The sequence below is a fragment of the Thalassophryne amazonica genome, chromosome 21 (assembly GCF_902500255.1).
Source record: "Thalassophryne amazonica chromosome 21, fThaAma1.1, whole genome shotgun sequence".
In the NCBI taxonomy this organism is placed as follows: domain Eukaryota; kingdom Metazoa; phylum Chordata; class Actinopteri; order Batrachoidiformes; family Batrachoididae; genus Thalassophryne; species Thalassophryne amazonica.
The window spans coordinates 28152142-28170686 of NC_047123.1; the positions used below are offsets into that span (position 1 = coordinate 28152142).

Here is an 18545-nt window from a genome sequence, read left to right on the forward strand (position 1 = left end):
CTCAGTTGTGCTCAGCGACTCTAATTTGGGTAAATCTGAGTAATTAGCTAATGTTCCTTTAAATTTGAGTCAGAATGCTTGTTTTAATTTTTTGAATTAATGGCAAAAAAATCCACAATTTTCCAGTTGTAAAATATTGTAATTAATTCTTAATGTGAATCATTCCAGAGGTGCAACTTTCCTAACGAGTCGTGTTTCCACCAGTGTTTAAAAACCAGTAGGGTGGCTGCTTTGTGAATGATGTCAGTGGTGTTACTTGATGCATGGTCTGTGCATGTTGAATGTGGTTTGTAACAATTTCCTGTTGTTTGGTTTAAAAGGTTTATTGCCAGCCAGCTGTGTCTACATGACTAATCCTCAAAACATGGAGCTTTTCCTCCTGTTTTCTGGTAATTGGCTGCCAGCATCAAATGATGCGTTCTTTAATAACACAAAAAAAAAACCACACACAAAAAAAACACATTTTCTTTAATGTAATATTGGGCTGATAGTGTTGCGAGCACCCTGCCAGTATGGTACCCTAAATACTGTAGTATTTGAAGTATTCTGAGTTGAGAGGTTAGACTGGAAGGGAGGTAGATGCAGTACATGTTTAATTTCACAAAACGCACAACAAAACTAATTTTAAAAAGGCAGCACAAAGGTACAGTTGGCAAAATACACTGAGATGGAAATTTTTCATTTCGTACCCTGTAAGATGCAGTGTGCGAACGAACAGATAGATGCACAACTCGTCCATCTCCAGGTTAAGACAAAAAAAAGATAAATGTTATCTTGCAGACCTCCAAATTAAAATAATTTGGATATACTGATTAAAATTTGACAAACTCAGATAAACTGGAAAGTCTGCTTTATTTTGCTGACTGTAATATTCTGCAGACCTGCCTTCTGTCTGAAGGGGTGATGGAATTAGGAACAGGTGCAGTTGGATAAATGCAGCACTATACCTGCTTCTTTATATTGAAGCTTCTGTCAGTACGAACAAGTTTTACAAGCAGAAATTCTTTACAAAGATGAGCTGATTATATTTATTACTGTAATCAGTTATGACATGTTAAAATTTGGCAAGTGCCAAGTTTTTGTTGCACCCTTGACTATGGAAGCACTGCCAGCAATCCAGCCTGGAGGACAGAGAGAAAAGGCAACAGATTCAGGTTCATACTGCGATCACACTATCAGCTCCATGTTCCGCTCTTCTCTGTGTGACGCGGTGTCATTTAAAAAGCCACGTTTCACTGCAGTTTGGAATGTTTTAACGATCCTGGTCTGGATCGGTGGGATGCTGCAGTGAGGTGTGACCCCTGTCTGTGTTTATTCCAGTATGACAGACTAATGTGACCTCTGACCTGTTGAACACAGTTTGTCTTATCCCTCCCCCACCTGTTTCATTGACCTCCTTTTCACCTCCTCATCTCCGCACATCTTCTTTTCAACCTCACTTTTTCCATCCTCCGCTCTGATTCTCCATTTTCTTACCACCTAATTCATCCCTGCTACCCCCCCATTAGGACCTCGATAAGACCCAAGAAGAGGTTCTGAAACACCAAGCTAGCATTAGCGAGCTAAAACGCTCCTTTATGGAGGCGCCACCTCCCTCTCCTCCCAGCCCAACCAGTGGGAGAAACGCCTCACCTCCTCTCCCGCTACAATGATGCGTATTCAGCAGCAACAAGTGGTACGTCTGTGTGGATGTTCGATTCGCTGTCCAGTTAATTCATTTTTGCCTAAAAATGGGTGAGCTGTGCTCGTGCACAATATTGCAATGTGTTAAAAAAAAATTAGTTTGCTGCAGTTGTTGCTCTTTGCACAAAGCTGTAGAATTCTGTGATCTCTCCTTTCCAAGCTTTCACCTCAGCAGGTGTCAACAGCCACAGCACTTATTTACCATTTTATTTTAGACCTGTGATTCCCAAAGTGTGGGCCGTGGCACTCTGCTGGGCCATTAAGGTACTACACATAAGATGCCAAAGGTGTTCAAAAATAAATAAAACCTGTTTTATTTTCAGTTTTTTTTCATATTTAACATTGCCCAGAAATCAAAATTGTGATTAAAGGTTCTTCAGTTTGGGAATGACCGGTTTGTCGCCCCGACTTGATAATTTCTTCACTTATGAATTTTCGTGACTTGTCAGATTTATAGATTTATTGTAGTCAGTTTGTTATAGGTTCTAACCAGTTTTTCCCTCACTGGTTCTGATTGAAAACACTAAGCTCTTTTGTTTGTTTCTTAAAGTTTCTTAAATTTTTTTTTGTTTGTTTGTTTTTTGCGCCATAGGAGTGCAGCACCAACTGTTCTGATTTTTTTTGTCTTTTTCTGTGCATTTTTTTTAATTTATTTTTGATAATCTGTTCTTTCGTCACGCAGAATTTAATTCTATTTCAGCTCAGACGCTCCTTTATCAGTCTTCTCTGAAATACTCTTTATGTTCGGCTTCTCGTGCTGTTGTTTCTCGAAGATGGCTTTCGATTGGGCAGGAACTCCTTTTCAGTTGCAGTACTCCATATCTGACAAAAGATGGCGCATTTCCTCTGCTCAGACTTGCTCACACACTGACACTCTTAAAACTTGAATATTGTTTGCAACATAACACACGTATAGTGTAATACAAATTGTAAAATAAGGAAAAATGCAAGTTGACATTCTATGTTATTTGGCAAGATTTGGTGAATTTTTGTCACATGACCGCTTGTCTCAGCCAAGTCATTCAGGAATTGACAGCTGCACGGTGGAGCGAATAACTTCTAGGGCGACGATAAATTGTCTAATCAAAGCTTGTTTTTGAAATCGGGGTTTAACAGCTTAATTTGTCAGAGCGGTTACTGATATTCATGGAAAAGGTTTCAGTGGAGCGTTTAAGTTGCTAAAAGTAAACAGTCATTCTGTTACACTCAAATTAATGGATTCTAGGTGGCGTTTTACACGCGAGCTGTGATGTTCAATGAGTTGTCGTATAATCCGACTTGTTAGATGTAACGTGGTTGTTGTGTTTGAGATGTTCAGAGTAGATCAGCGCTCTCAAATTTGAAATTGTGCCTCTTTTTCTTTTGGATAAAGATGCCGAGCTTCATCTGTGCTTGCTTCCGTTCATCTGCCATCCAGTTTTTCTTGTGTCCTCCTGTCTTCTTTCTTATCACACCTTTTTCAGCTTGCTGCAGTAATGTGAGAATGTGAGTGTGCGCACATGTGAAAAGCAGACCACCATAGTCAGACTCCGCCCTTTTTTCCCCTCTTTACTGTGTTAACGAGTATCAATTAAAACTGCTGTGACTAACATTTTGTTGTCATGGTAACCTCTCTTTCACACAGGTGAATGCGTCCCAAACGGAAGCGATCGCCGCTGATAACATGAACTCTGAAACCAAAGAACCTGCAAATGGTCCCACAGTTCCTCTGTTGCCACGCCCATTTTCCATCTGTCTTCTATGTAACACTGCTGAGATTTTAAGATTCATATTTGTAGCCATGTTAGATGTCGCACAGTTTCAGTTGCACTTTTTTCCATCTTGTTTTCTACTCATTGCTGTTTTGCATTGATTTTATTTATTTTTTTGGTAACTACAAGTTGCCATTTTGAATTTCTGTTCACTGATCATGTTGAGTTTTTTTTTTTTTTTTTTTGTCTCCATGTGCACCTCAACGTGCGTGTGTGTACGTTCATAGACGCCCGAAGTTGAAATCGAAGAAACCGTTGTCGTCCAAGAGGTTTCCAAGGCAACCAATCCGGTATTCGCCACAGGCACCAGCGGCGCCCCTTCTGGCCATGAGGTGGAAGTGAAGGCTGAAGATAAAGAGGAAACGAGAGAGCCGAAGCAGGAGAGTATTTCATCTGACAGCGAGAGCGAGGAAGAAGCGGAGTACCACCCAAATGTACCCATGTTAATCACTCACATACAAGTTCCAGAAGAGAAAGAAGAGGTGGAGCAAGAGAAGGAGGAGGAGACTGGTGCTCCGACTCTGGACGCCCCTGTCGCTGCTGGAGAAGCAGAGGCCGAGGAACGAAGAGACCGAGGTGGACAAGAACAAAGTTGAAGAATGTCAGGAAAGCACAGAAGAGCTGATGATGACACCTGAGGAAGCTCCCAACGGTCTCCCGCTTCTTGAGGGGGGCGTGGTGGGGCTTCCTGTAGAAGAAGAGAAGAAGCAGAGGAGCAGGAGGAGCCGAAAGTGAACGGAGAAGCCTCAGTGGTTGAACCAGAACCACGGCCGCAGGTTATTGTTGCTCTGAGGTAAATTCTTCACTGGATCCAACTGCGGAGCTTCCTTGGACTTTGATCCCACCTCCTACCAACTGTAGACACACCCACTTTTCCTTCCTGCTTACGCGATTATGAAAGCCTTGTGTCCATCCCCTAACAGCCAGCTTTTAAAAATCTGTCATGTAAAACAACAAATTTAAAAATACAGTCTAGAGTTCAGAAACGTGTTAAAATGAAATTTCTACACGTCCCTTGTAGATAATTAAGTAAAATGTTGATAGAAATGAATGAGCTACATTAAATGTTTGTTTGCATGACAGTTAAAGTGAAGCCATTCCGTAAGATTTACCCATAAGGCCTTGTTTGGAGCGTAAAAAAAGGTCCAATTCAATGCAACTTTGAGTTGTTGTGATGTCATCCATTTTTAGTTTTGTCATTTTTATTACATGCACATAGTCAGTTTTGCCATCATTCCCTCTCTGAATTTCATTCCATCATCCCAAACTCCCGCCCCGAGTAGCGTGCTGGTGTTGTTTGTTTACGTGCCGTAGACGTGCTCATAGCACACCATGCTCTGCATTGTGCTGTGATATGTTTGTGTTGTGACATTTCCACGCATGTAAATGGGGCTTGATTTTGGGGAAATGCACGGCTCTGTCAGGTGCTCAGTTTTCCTCTTTGCACGCCACATTTCAGCTTTGGTGATTGTGTGTCCGCCACGTGTTTGACGGTGACATTTCTCTCTGTGTGCAAGTGCAGATTAATAAGGCGGTAACGCTGTCACAGAAGTCGTCACTGCCACCTGCTTCGCATGCCGTTTGCGTTGTTTTGCCATTTCACCGTGCTGTGTTGTGTGCATGAATGTCTTGTGCTGGAATTTGGTTTGCAGGAAGACACCAAAGATGTTTGTATTTATTTTGTGGTCCTGTGCGTGCATGCTTCTGTTTTCAAGTGGCGTTCTTGAGCTGCATGAAGTAGTGTTGTATTGTTTCTGTGCACGGTGTAGACATGCATGAGTTCAACGTGCATGAATTTTGTGTGTGCGTGTATTACTTTTACAGCTAGTCTTGGTGCAGTCGTGAATGTGCATAAATTCACTTCCAACACAGTTAATTATGGATTTGGTTGCTTTTTCTTGAACTTTAATAATTGAATAAAATTAACTTTTTTTTTTAAGCATAGATCTCAACATGCGAGTACTAAATGTGAAATTTTGCTGCTTTATTTTTTTTCAATTTCTTTTTGTTTTTTTTGCCCCACCCCCCCCCCCCCCCCCCCCCAAAAAAAAAAAAAATTGGCGCCTTTGCAAAAATATTAATGATTTATCAGTATTATATGTACTTCTTTCCAAAATAAGACAATAAATGTTAATGCTTGTTGATTTGGAAGTGAATGTTTGGGGTTTAGGGGTTTCCCTTAACGGTCTCAACTTTAATGTATTAACCTTCTCCCCGCCCTCTGGCTTTTCTCTCTCCCCTCCTTCCTCAGCCTCCGGTGGTAAAGACAGAAATGGTGACTATATCAGACGTTTGCTGCCCAGAAAACTGAGATAGCCACAAAAGAAGTGCCCATCGTACACACGGAAACCAAGACCATCACATACGAAGCTGCGCAGGTGCACGCCGACAGCGGGCCGCATGACACTCGGCTTTATTTGTCACTTCCTGATAACTTGAGGTGTTTCTTGTATTTACGTTGTCCACATTTAAGCTGGGTTTTGTTGTTGTCTCCAGCTGCAGATTGTGACGCCACGATTGATTCCGTCTCCCGCATTTTAAAGATTTTATTTAACTGTAGCGTCTTTTGTGTTTGTCGCCCTGCAGCTGGACGGGAACAGTGATGGCGAACCCGGAGTGTTGATGACTGCTCAGACAATCACATCGGAATCTCTCTGCACAACTACAACCACGCACATTACCAAGGTATGTGAACGGTGGAAAAGCTGATTTTTATTGTTTCAGTTCCTATTTTTAGCATGCACACGCACCAGCAGTACCAGTTATGTGCATGCCTGTCTATAAAAGCTACCAGTGATTATAAGGTTGTTGTTGTTGTTTCTTTGTGTGTGTGTGTGTGTGAATTTGTTCTAGACGTTAAAGGGCGGCCTATCGGAGACGAGGATCGAAAAGCGGATCGTTATCACGGGCGACTGTGACATCGACCATGACCAGGTCAGTTTCAGCCATGTAACATGCCGCTGGGTTTCGCTGCTATTGCACCAAGTTGCTTTATTCTCTGCACGTGCATGAGGAGCACCTCAGGGAACAGTTTGTAGACATTTAATCATTAAAAAAAGTGGGAAACATGCAAGATGCTACAGTGCTATGCTGGCTTCTTTATTCATTCAGATTGTAAGATTCCATAGCTGGTGACGGCGAAATGTTTGTCTGCAGTTTTGTTTGTTCAGCCGGTCGCCATGTTTATGTAGTCAGACTTGTTGGTCATGTTGCTCAAACCAATCACTTATCAGAAATGTCCATCAGCTGTGAATCACAATGATTGAAACCATCTGTTGCATGTGCCCCCGTTTGTTTGTTCGTTCATTCATTCATTCATCCATGCAGCTTTAAAATGGCGCTGTTTGCTTTTGTTTTGCATCTTTTTATTTACACCATTGGTTGCTTTTTATTTCTGTCCAGATAATCAAATGTGAGGACAGTGGCTCATTTTGTATAATAATTGAGAATTTTTAATATTAATCATGATTTTAAACTATGCCCTTTAGCTGTAAAGATGTTTGTACGTATGATGGTGCATTTTAGTTGAGTACATTTGCAGACATTGGCAATTCTAACTAATCAGCAGTGAATTTTGCAAACATTCTGCCTCCCTCATTGCAGACTGTGAGGGAGACTCCCTGACATTAGCACAGTCTCCATCATAAAGTCTCTCCAACCTTTAATTTAGACTGTTCTGAGAGATTTGTTTTGGAAACTCTGGCCCACATTTGTGACTTCATTTGCAGAGCAGGTTTAAATGATAAATTTTTTTATATATTTTAGTTATTTGATAGAGCTGGTACTGTCTGTTTGGTGGAGATTAAATTAAATCTACACAAGCTGTGACCAGTAAAATTAGAAGATTAGTGTAAAAGCACGTCGCTTGCTGGATGTTTGGGCTCAATCCCGCATCTGCTTTGTCTGTTCTGATTTGCTGGATTTACTCAGTTTTTCCCCTTAATCAACAACATGGAATGCTACAAGTCTCCCAGGCTTCATTTCTAGTAAATCCAGCTTCTTTTTTTGTTTGGCTTTTGTTTTACTTTTCATTTAACGCCCCTCTCCCCCTCCTCCACTGCTGCTGTGTGCGGCTCTTCCACCGTGTGGCTGTTCTGTGGCGCTGCAGGCACTGGCCCAGGCCATTAAGGAGGCCAAAGAGCAACATCCCGACATGTCTGTTACCAGAGTGTGGTTCATAAAGAAACTGAGTTGGCTGAGGAGGAGGAGGATTGACTGAACTCAGGTAATAATGACAATAAAACAATAACTGGTGCCACAGTTATAGCAGGAAACAAGAGTGAAAATGACTGAGGTGGAGCAAAAAAAATTTCAACAAATGGAGGTACTGAAATCAGCGGCCAACATCATCAGTTGTGCAGGAAACGTGTTGAAAGATGTGAGAGATAGAGGCCTTCACGGATCCAAATCTTTGTCTGATCCAAATCCTGCAGAGTACTGGGGGGGGGGGGGCAGGCCTAAAGTGACACAGCAACAAAACAAACCCAAGAATGATTTCATCATCATTCAAGATGCAGTGATACCCCCCTCAAAATCAGAGAAGTGGGCGAATGTTTTTGGCCGTTACCATGGTAATGCTTCAGGGATATTAATTTTTTGGGGGGGGCAAAGTGTTTCTTTTAAGCAGTTAGAGACATGGATCTAAAAAAAAAGAAGTCAAAAATTAAGGTTAAGTACCACCACCAGCAGTTCCAAAGGTGGATGGACAAGTGAAATATAGTGCAGTGTCTTTTTTTGGGGGGGGGGTAAATGTTGTGATACACAAAAACCTGGAAAAATGTGGTGGACAAAGTAATTTGAGTTTGAGAAAGATCAGTTAAAAATGAAGATCACAGGCCAAGGTTAAAATTTGGCTCAATTGGAAATGTTTGGAATTATTGTTCCAGGAAATTGTATAATGATCCCCCTTGTGATGATGATAATTATTATTATTATTATTATTTATTATCAACCACTAATATGAAGTCATTCACCTTGCGTAACCTTAAAAGGTCAAATTCCATCTCCTAACTATATCCCAAAGCGTATATGTTCCTCCAGTATAATTAAGAGAATATGCCGTCCTTCAATCACAAAGGATGGATTTTTGTGATTTGTTTTATGTTTACGATTTGCTGATTTTGAGATCACATGATCACAACTGATGGGAAGGTGGAGCCACTCGGCTCATATTTACATAGAGACTGCTAACATTTGCTCCGACTCGGGTCGCAGTCATGCCTCTGTTAGTCGGGACCAGACACATCCATGAAGACCTCTAATGTCGAGTGCAACAAGGAAGTTTGCAAATGAAAATGTCACATTGTGGCAGACGGAGGAAGAGAGCTCACGTTTTGTTCTTCTGTGCTGTGCAGAGCTGAAGCGCCTGAAAGAATGTATCGCCAGAGAGGGAGAGACAGCCTGTCGGAGAGACAATAATGAAACATATGTTGCTGAAACAGAGATGCATTGATGCAGAGAAGCGTTGTGGAGGGAGTGAGGCTGGCGCATCCCTCAGCAAGTGTCTCATCAAACCCTTCTTATTGCTCAAAATTTGAAGTCAATTATGTTTGGAATCCCTTGCATGTTCTGTTTGACAAGGAACTGCACAACATAACTGTTCTTTATTCCCACCTGCCCCAGGAAAATGTAATCTCAGCAGTGAGATCTTTGTCTCTCCTTTCAGAAACGTGCCAAGGGCCAGTTCTTATTCTTTAAGGTGTGCGAGCATCTTAATCTACTGGAAAAAGACTACTTTGGTCTGACATACAAGGACAGCCATGACCAGAAGGTATGCATCAGAGTATCTACCAAGCTGCATGCAGTTGGTATAGACTAGACCTCCGCAGATGTGCATGTCACATCCCCCAAGGTTTACGTGTTAAGGATTAATTTTCTCTTTCATGTTGCTTATTCTTTACAGTGTTGGTTGGATCCCACAAAGGAAATCAAAAGACAGATACGCAGTAAGTTTCACCTTATCTGCACTCTTTTAAATTTTTTTTTTCCATTCTGATTTGGTTTATTACAAGTCTTGCTGTACCATGTAACAAAGTTCAAATGGTCAAGCGTTTGGAAAAATTGGTAAAAAATGTGAAAATTGGCAGGTGTGCTTCTCTTGGTAGCCTTGATGACTGACTGGTGAAAAGTCACCGTGTGTCCTCCTTGACTGTTCACTGTTGTGGCTTACATTTGTGAGGGGAAACTGCCGTATGTATTTTGGCGTACATTAGTATATACTTGGATTATTTTCACTGTATAGCCAGTGGGCTGGACATCACTATGTGCAGGCAGTCGCTCACTCATTCAGTCTGTCATGGGACATTTCATATGTGAGCGAGATGACTTCACTTTTTGTATTGACCTGATTGTCACCAAACTTGACGTGTGTTAGGCATGGAGACCCCAAGAAGTTTATTGATTTGGGATTCAAAAGGTCAAAATCACTGAAGTGTACTTTGTAAAAGCCTTTTGCAGAAAAGTATCACTTATCAATGTTAAGCTTACCAATGTTTGCCCAGGACGCCGTGGGTTAATGCAAACTGAGCTTGTTTTTCACTAAACAGTTACGTCATTCTTTGGTAGTAAATGACCATGAGATCACGATGTCATGGTCTCATAGTAGGATGACATCATGTCGTGGTTAACAGGGATTTTTACTGGAATTTAAAAAAAAAAGGAAAAATACCATTAAATTAGGAAGTTACACAATCCAAGCAAGGTGTACTATCCAGTTTTGAGTTCAAAACATATTACAAACGTGTAACTGCATCAAGACTGTTGTTATTGCACACTCATGGTTGCCGATTTAAAAAGCCAGATTCATCAAAATGATCCTCCAGAGCGAAATGCTTCACATCTGAGTACCATAGAACAATTTATGATCTCCATCAGCGTATTGATTTTAAAAACGACTGGAATTTCTGCAACCATTTCCATGGTGCCATGACTGGAAAAGCTCCAGGAGGATACAGTACCAAGTCACTGAGTAGCTCAAAAAAGTGAGTGACCATGCAAGGTGGAGAGTAGTGAGGGAAGCCACCAAGACAACTCTGATGTAGTTGTCTGCTTCTCTGCCTGTGACGGGCAAAAACTGTGTTTAGTCCAAAAGGCACATGGGAGACTCGAGTCGAAATTTGACCGGTTTTCTTGTTTGAAAATCTTTCTCTGTTCCGCTCCCAACATGAAATTGCAGCTGTTGAGTTTTGAATGTGTCCTTAATGTGGTTTAGTTACATTGAGGATTATTCTGGACGCGCGCACGCACTCACGAGATTTTTAAGAGACTGGTTCAGTAAGAACGTATCATTTTGGCCCCATAAACTGATATTTTTGACTAAGAATGCGTCTGGGTGTGAATGTGTGTTTATGTGGGACAGCGGTTGGTGTCTGTGTTTAATGCGCCTGCGGTATGCGGCGTACGTCAAAGTAGGTACGTTTCTGTGCGTGTGACACTGGCAGCATTAATCTGCACAAGGCATATGGCAGCTGGACGCCTTTCAAAGCATTTTGCTTTGAAAGCAAAGATTTTTTTTTTTTTCTTTAAAGATTTAAATAAATGCGCCAACAGAAACTTAAAGCAACATCATGCAGCATTTTAGGGGTTTTTATTAGCAGAAATGGAATATAGCATTTATAACCATCTGTTCATTAGTGTGTAATGACCTGCAACGACGAATCTGTTTTCTGCATATCTGCATGGGAGCAACGGCGTAGTGCAATGTGCAACCTCACCACTAGATGACACCAAATCCTACACACTGTAGCTTTAAAAGTTGTTGATAGAAAGCTGAAGGTGACGTGGACGATCCACGCCCTTGTTTACAACAATAAACAAGGGAATAAATATTTCAGTGTGGCGCTTGGTCATGATGAAATGATGTTGCACAATACCAGAGCTGCTGTGCAGGGGGCGGGCGCACGTATGATGCAGCAGCGTGCGTAATGCTTTCTAAAATCTGTTCTCCATTAAGTAGCTGCCTTCTGTCACACCAACGTCTCTCTCGCTCGCTCGCTATCATGCATACACACACATGCAAGTGGGATCAGCTGCAAGAGAGCGCACAATAAATAGAAAGACATTCCATGAATTATGACCTCTTGTTTCATTCATTTCCTATTGTAACCCAGCATTTAGATCTTCACACTGATTAGATAAGTCCCACATGTGCCTGTTGTAAGCACTCTATATTTGTTCATATTCACCAAGTACTTTCATTGTGGGGTAAATAACTGATCTTGATCATCTGTGTTCCTCTCACCACATTTTCCTAATGGTGTTGTTTCGCTGCTTCTCTCTCTAGGCAACAACTGGCAATTTGCCTTCAACGTCAAGTTCTACCCTCCCGACCCTCGATGCCTCACTGAGGACATTACGACGGTAACTAGGCACCACATGCACGCACACAGTTTAACGTTTGGAAATCAATCTGTACGTCTTGGTAATGGTGTAGATTTGTGTGTAAAATTATTGTGGAGTTTGCCGACGGATACTCGCCATAATGCACACACACTCAAAGCACGGGGCCCTTTGTTTGAAAAACTTCTCGGATAGTCGTAGCTCAGGGATAATCCAAGTGTCCACGTCTCTGTCGTTCAAGCAGCACAAACCCATCTGGGAGTGCAGTTTATAGACCGGTGCCTCTTATGGTGTTTGTTTTTTGTTTCCTCTCCACGGCGCATTTTTTGCACAGATTGTGACCAATACTCCGGGGAAAATTAGAGTCTGGGAAATACAGCAGATGTTTACACTTGTTTTTTTTTTTTGCTCTTTATGTCAAGATGAGGATTAGATATTAACCACCTGAAGGAGCCAACAGACATTTAATCTCACTAGCTGTGCTCAGCCTCCCAGGAGCAGAGAATTTGACCACATGAATGACTCGTTTAGCACTGTGAAAGATTGAAGCAGTTCTGCTCTAATTAAAGGCGTTGAATGTGCTTACTGTGAGGAGACTTATCCGCCTCTCTTCTCTCTTTCTCTCTCTCTTTTTCGTAGGTAACCTGTTATGCCTGCAGCTCCGTGAAGATGTTGCATCCGGTCAACTGCCTTGCTCATTTGTCACGCACACATTATTGGGATCGTACACGTTGCAGGTATACGTATAGTACTGTGCAAGTGGCAAATATACAGCTTCCAGGTATGGCTGTGTTGTGTCCTGGCATATTGTTGTCATTTCTGTATGTGTGGAGACATTCTCTTTGGTAATATCCTTAATCCTCAAGTTGTTCCCAATGTGCAGTTGAGCACCTTGCACGGCAGCACACTGTATATTACCTGTATCAGCTGGAAAAGTGCTGCACCAATATCATTTTGTAGTCACAGTGTCTCAGTGTTATTGTGACACCAACACATCTGCTGGTTAGATTGTGCTGGAGTTATGCTATCCGCGTGCTACAGCACTTATTAGCACACAACGTGTACAGTAAGTCCAGCGCATTACATCCTCAAATCGGGCACTGGATCACATTTGTGCTCACTGTTACCTTTGCATGCAGGTTTATCATAGCTACAGAGCGTGACCTTCTGTGGTGCATATCTGATTTTTAAAAGTGCATAATGAGGCGGAAACTGTCACAAAACGCTGCACGTGTTCCATTTGCGGATAACCTAATTGTATCCTATGAAGCCTAGGTGGCGCCATGAGGCGATTCGGGTGCTTTTTGTTTCATTCTGTCTCATAAAGCTGTATGTCTGTGTGCTACTGGTTTACAGGCAGAGTTTGGAGACTATGAACCTAATCAACCTCGGCCTTTCGACTACATCAGCCAGCTGACGTTTGCCCCGAATCAGAACAAAGAAATGGAGGAGAAGATTCTGGAACTCCACAAATCCACAGGTCAGAGGAAGCACACACACATCTAATGGTGCAAATTTATTACTCATATTGGTGACTGTTTTATTTTCTTTTTTTAAATGCAGTTATAAGACAGACATGCAAATCCAACTGTGTTCTGTTGTGGGTGATTTTTGTTTTTTAGGGGAATGACACCAGCGCAGGCTGATTCCCAGTTTTTAGAAAATGCCAAGAAACTGTCCATGTACGGCGTGGACCTGCACCATGCTAAGGTAGGAAATAATAGTATTGTGGATGTAATTGCGATTATTTAGAATTTTACTGCAGTTCTTTCACTTTCGGGTAAGCTTTGTAACAGTTAAAACCAACAACACTCTGGCATCTGAAAACCAGTCACTTTAGTAGCTTTAAAGAAGTTGAAAAATAGTCTAGAAATCTGTCATACAGCAGCTTCCTGTTTCGAGTAGAATTTCATATAAGCAACAGTGACGCCAGGACCCTGTGATTATCAACTTGATGGGCTTTCTGCCTTCATTCTATTTTGCATGTGGAAAAATGCCAACTTGGCCCACAATAGGAGGTTCACTGGTCCTCATCTGCATCTATCAGAAACCCAAATTGTCAGAGGTAAATAAGCAGTAGGTTTTACAGAGTTTGTGGAACCACTCGGTGATTAATCTTCTGCATTTTTTTTTTCCCTCCTCTGCAGAGTATTTTCATCTCAATTTAGGACAGCGCAACCTTGCCAGCGTCATAGGCAAATTTGGGTTTGACACCTCAACATTTAATGGTCTCTATGCAGTTCTTTGGTCTTCAACTTTTGCAAAAATTTTAAATTCCACAGCAAAATTTACAAATGTGTGCATATCTCATGGCCATTCCTCTTTGGGGAATAAACAGTTTGTTTTGATATGGGGAAGGTGCGTCACCGTGCTGTATCTGTACGTCTCTGCTGTATTTGTATGTCAGCTGTGCAAACACACAGGGAGGACATTGCCATGGGAACAGCCAGCGTCTCGCTGGGATAACAGGTCACCAGCAGTGTGCGCGTTTCTGTGTGTCTGCAGGACAGATAGGAAAAATGAGGGGAAAACACACGACCCAGTCTTAGAATAGAAGAGAGGATGTGACATAAATCGAAGGTCAAGAAGAAAAGAAGCAAGCGGCGGAGATAAGGATAAAGTGATGTGCAAGTGGAGACAAAGAGGCGAGTCCCCTTTACGAGCGTGCTCCACTTTGCAGCAGATTGATCCAGAGGGAGAGACGAGAGCATTAGTGAGTGTCTCGAATGTGAAAGTGTTTGTTTTATGGAATACCAAGTTGTGGGAAATCGTGGATCTATTTCTGTGCTGCACTTTTTGGGGGGCATTTATTTTTTTAACTGCAAACAGTTAGCCAAATGTAGTTGGCATCATGTTGTTGGGATGCAACAGTGTTCGGTCAGTAGAGATTTTTATCCCTCGCTGGCTGTAGACGGGATTAGAAACGTGCTCCATCCCTCACGTTTCACATCAGCAGTATAACTGTGTGGTAAAATGTCGTGAAATTTGATGCACTTTCTCTGGAATTCTGTCATTCTTTACACTAAATTTCATGTGTATACCTCCAGCACTCTCGCGCCACCACCTGGTCAAATTTGAAGCGTTTTTCCATGTGCAACTTTGAACAGTTTGGGTTTTTTTTTTTTTTTTTTTATCGTTTTTCAAAATCAGGTAGGGTGGATTGCTTAGATCAAGTAGAGTTCAATAAATCAGTTTTCACCATACCATATTTTTGATGGCATTGGATTTTTATGGAAATGACTAAAGTGTTTTTTTGAGCCGCAGATTGGTCCAGCCTTCACATTTTTGACCTCACAGTAGTATCTATGTGGCAGCTTGATTTGTGTTTTTGTTTTTTTCCAAAGCGTTCATCCGTCACGCTCACTCGAAATGGGCGGGGAAGCCACCGTATAGGACGTGATGTTATATCGCTGCAAAAGGTCATCATATTCAAACTCAGCATATGTACCTCTGGACCTCACTGTGTGAGAGCTTTAAGAAATTGTCACATTTAAACTGTAGGAAGTGTTTGCATCTTGGTCCCTGATATTCAAAGGGTAGATTTGAATGATCAGACACATTCAGAATTTAAAGCCTCACTCTGACTTGTCACAGAACAACTCATGGAAGAAAATTAAAGTTAACAACACTGCTTTGAATTGCTGAATGAATGCTATTAACTGAAATGGTTATCCCACCTGGGATGCCAGCACATCCAGTATTCATGGCAGAGGTGGATATTTTTAGGTACAAATTAGTTGCATATCTAGATTGAACCTTTTTCTTTAAAGGTTTAGTGCGACTGTCAACTTTCCTGTCACCAAAACCTTGTTGCAAATAAATGAAATTTTTAAAAATCACTCACCCATGTTATCCGACAATATTCTCCACCGGGCGACTTACATTTTCTTTTGTGCAATGATATGTTTTGTTTTGTTTTTCCCTGTAGTGTTCCTATTATTAATTAATTTTTTTTGGGGGGGGGTCAGCCTTTGTTAAATGTAAGGTGGCCGCAGCATTCCTTGACCTATTCTTATTTATTTGAATAATTTATTCTTTACGTACTGTTTATGTTGCTTTGGAATTGGGACGGTCTTCCACTGTGACTGATGCGTACATGTTAACATGACAACGCCACACGCTTTATCCCGCAGTCACTGAAAAGTCAACAATACTCTGAAACCACACAGTAAGCTAATGCAAAATATCCTCCGCTTTTCATTTTGTGAGTGAGATCAGCGCACAAGTGCAAAAATGCTGATGGTGCCAAAGTGCACATCGATCAGTAGTGAGCTAAAAGCGTGGCAGGACCATGTGTGTGTCCCAGTAAAACTCTCCATTAGGCCAACAGATTTTTATTGTTAATTCATGACTGTAATCAATATCACCCCCAGTACTCTCTGGCTTACTATTACCAGATGTCATGGACTTAAAAGCTTTGTTAGTGAGTTCATGTAGCTCACCCTGCTATATTTGTACATTGGGCTGTTGTATAGAGTCCAATATTTACAGTGATGACTGAGATAAGAGCATTTTGAAATTGTACAAACTCAGAGGTGCATTCTGGTTCACCAACAGTCAAATCCTGTCTGACTTTTGGTCAAAAGAAAGTTAGAAATTATACCAAAGTTGCCTTAGCCAAGCTTGGCTACGTTAATACATTTAGTAGATGTTTAACTTAAATTATGGATTGTATGTGATCACTTATAGTGGTTTAACAGTTTACAGATCCCAAAAAGTTAAATAACCAAAATTAATAATAATAATTTTAAAACGAGAGATGAATGTCAGTGATACACGAGCCACGCCCACTTCTTTAAAACTTTGTCACTGTTAAGGTCTACAAAGATGGCCACAGCCATATATCCAAGTGGAAAAAAGAACAAATCGGCGATGACATGAAATGTTGCTATGTTTTGAGCATTTTACAGGTGAAAATCAATTTGTACTCATGAATTTGGACTATTTGGAAAACTTTCCTCTCTTTAATTGTTGTAAAGAACAATGTTGTTTGACTTCTTTTGCGCATGTGTGCGTGCTGACAGGATTCTGAAGGCGTGGCTATCATGCTTGGCGTGTGTGCCAACGGCCTCCTGGTCTACAAAGATAGACTCCGGAATAAATCGTTTTGCTTGGCCCAAGATCTGAAGATTTCCTACAAGAGGAACAACTTCTATATTAAGATCAGACCAGGAGCGGTGTGTACCCATGAACTCCCTCAGGCCAAAAGTCTTAATGACACTCCAGTACACTTACACCAGTCATATTTTGCAAAATCAAAGCACACCAGATGAATTATTATGCCGTTTTGAACTTTATAGATCAATGCATCACATGAAAGTCACATACAGTGCGCGCATCACTGCATGGTTTTTTCTTTTAATATATTTTTTTTTTTTTTTTTTTGATAGACGGAGCAGTTTGAAAGCACAGTGGGCTTTAAACTCCAAAACCATCGATCGGACCAAACGGCTGTGGAAGGTTTGTGTGGAGAATCACAGCTTCTACAGGTAGATGGGCACACATTAAATCACACCACATGCACTCTGTTCACACACATTTCTGCATCTGTGCGCCGCTGCAGTGAAGTTGTGAAATGAAACATTTAGGATGTTCTTGTAGTGTCGACTTTCAGCTTGAATACAAGAAGGTTTAACAGCCAGTCAGGACTCGGCAAATACTCTTTATACAAGTCAGGGGATGGATACATGCACATGTCTAGTCATTGAATATCTGAGTGACTCTGCAAGAAGGAAACTAGTGAGAGAAGCGACCACAACATAAATGGCAACTCTGGCAGAGTGTATAGACTTCTGTGGCTGGAGTAACATAGTGACCTTTTTGTTTGTTGCATCACTAGTTGTACAATTCATGGTGGAGTGGAACGGAGAAGGATTTACACACAAGAAAACAGATCAAATCTAGGCTCGAGTTCCCCGTGTGCCTTCTGCCAAACTAGCTTAAATTTCACGTCTTTTAAAGAAAGTCTCTTCCTGTGCCACTCCGCGTAAAGCTGGTAATGCACTAGACAAAAGTTGCACTGTGCACATTTTTCTCCAATCACAGCCACAGAATCCTAGAACTCCTGAGTGTTATGAGTGTCTTGGTGGGTCACATAGCCATTTTGGGAAATAGCTGCATGCTTGATAGTTTAGTTCTGCTGCAGTCGGATGAACATATTGGAAACATTTTTTTTTTAATGTTTTGCACATGTGATGTGATTGTAGAAAGAATTTGTGACTGTCCCACATCATAGTTTCTCTCTGTCTTTAGGTTAAACGCACCTGAACCGCCAACCAAACCCGCTTCTTGACGCTGGGTTCAAAGTTCCGCTACAGTGGCCGAACACAGGACCAAACCCGCCAGGCCAGCTCTCTCATAGACCGACCTGCACCCAGCTTTGAGCGCACCTCGTCAAAACGAATCAGCCGCAGTTCTGGATGGAGGTAACATATGTGCACCGCTAACTCGCTCCAAAGCGCTGCAGCTTTGCCCCAAAAGAGATGCAAAAACCGGATGGATTAAGGAAATGAAGGATGGGGTGGGAGTGTGGTCACAGAGGGGGGTTATGTGTGTTTGGATGTAATATGCTTGGTGATATAGGAAACAACTACAGCACATGTTTCCTTTCACAAAGAGAGGGAGGAAGAGATGAAAAGAAAAAAATCTTACATCTTTAAAAAAAAAAAAAATGGAGAAAAACCTCCACTGAAACTGTTTTTAAAAAAAAATCTTTATTTATTTTTTTTGACTGACACAAAACTGGTCGCCAATAATGTTAATATTTAAGTAATT

The 18545-nt window shown here is 41.4% G+C and overlaps 1 protein-coding gene and 1 pseudogene across 1 annotated transcript; both read left to right on the forward strand.

Moving 5' to 3' along the window:
- LOC117502830 overlaps positions 1-7664 on the forward strand; it is a 39580-nt pseudogene extending 31916 nt beyond the window's left edge.
- A 4744-nt stretch (positions 7665-12408) lies between these two features.
- LOC117503602 (band 4.1-like protein 2) lies at positions 12409-18200 on the forward strand. Its single transcript, XM_034162854.1, is given in 8 exon segments — positions 12409-12508; positions 13128-13251; positions 13394-13481; positions 16796-16948; positions 17162-17212; positions 17214-17260; positions 18024-18043; positions 18046-18200. Coding segments are annotated over 6 exon segments (510 nt in total). The 5' UTR covers positions 12409-12508; positions 13128-13251; positions 13394-13397.
- The last annotated feature ends 345 nt before the right edge of the window (positions 18201-18545 follow it).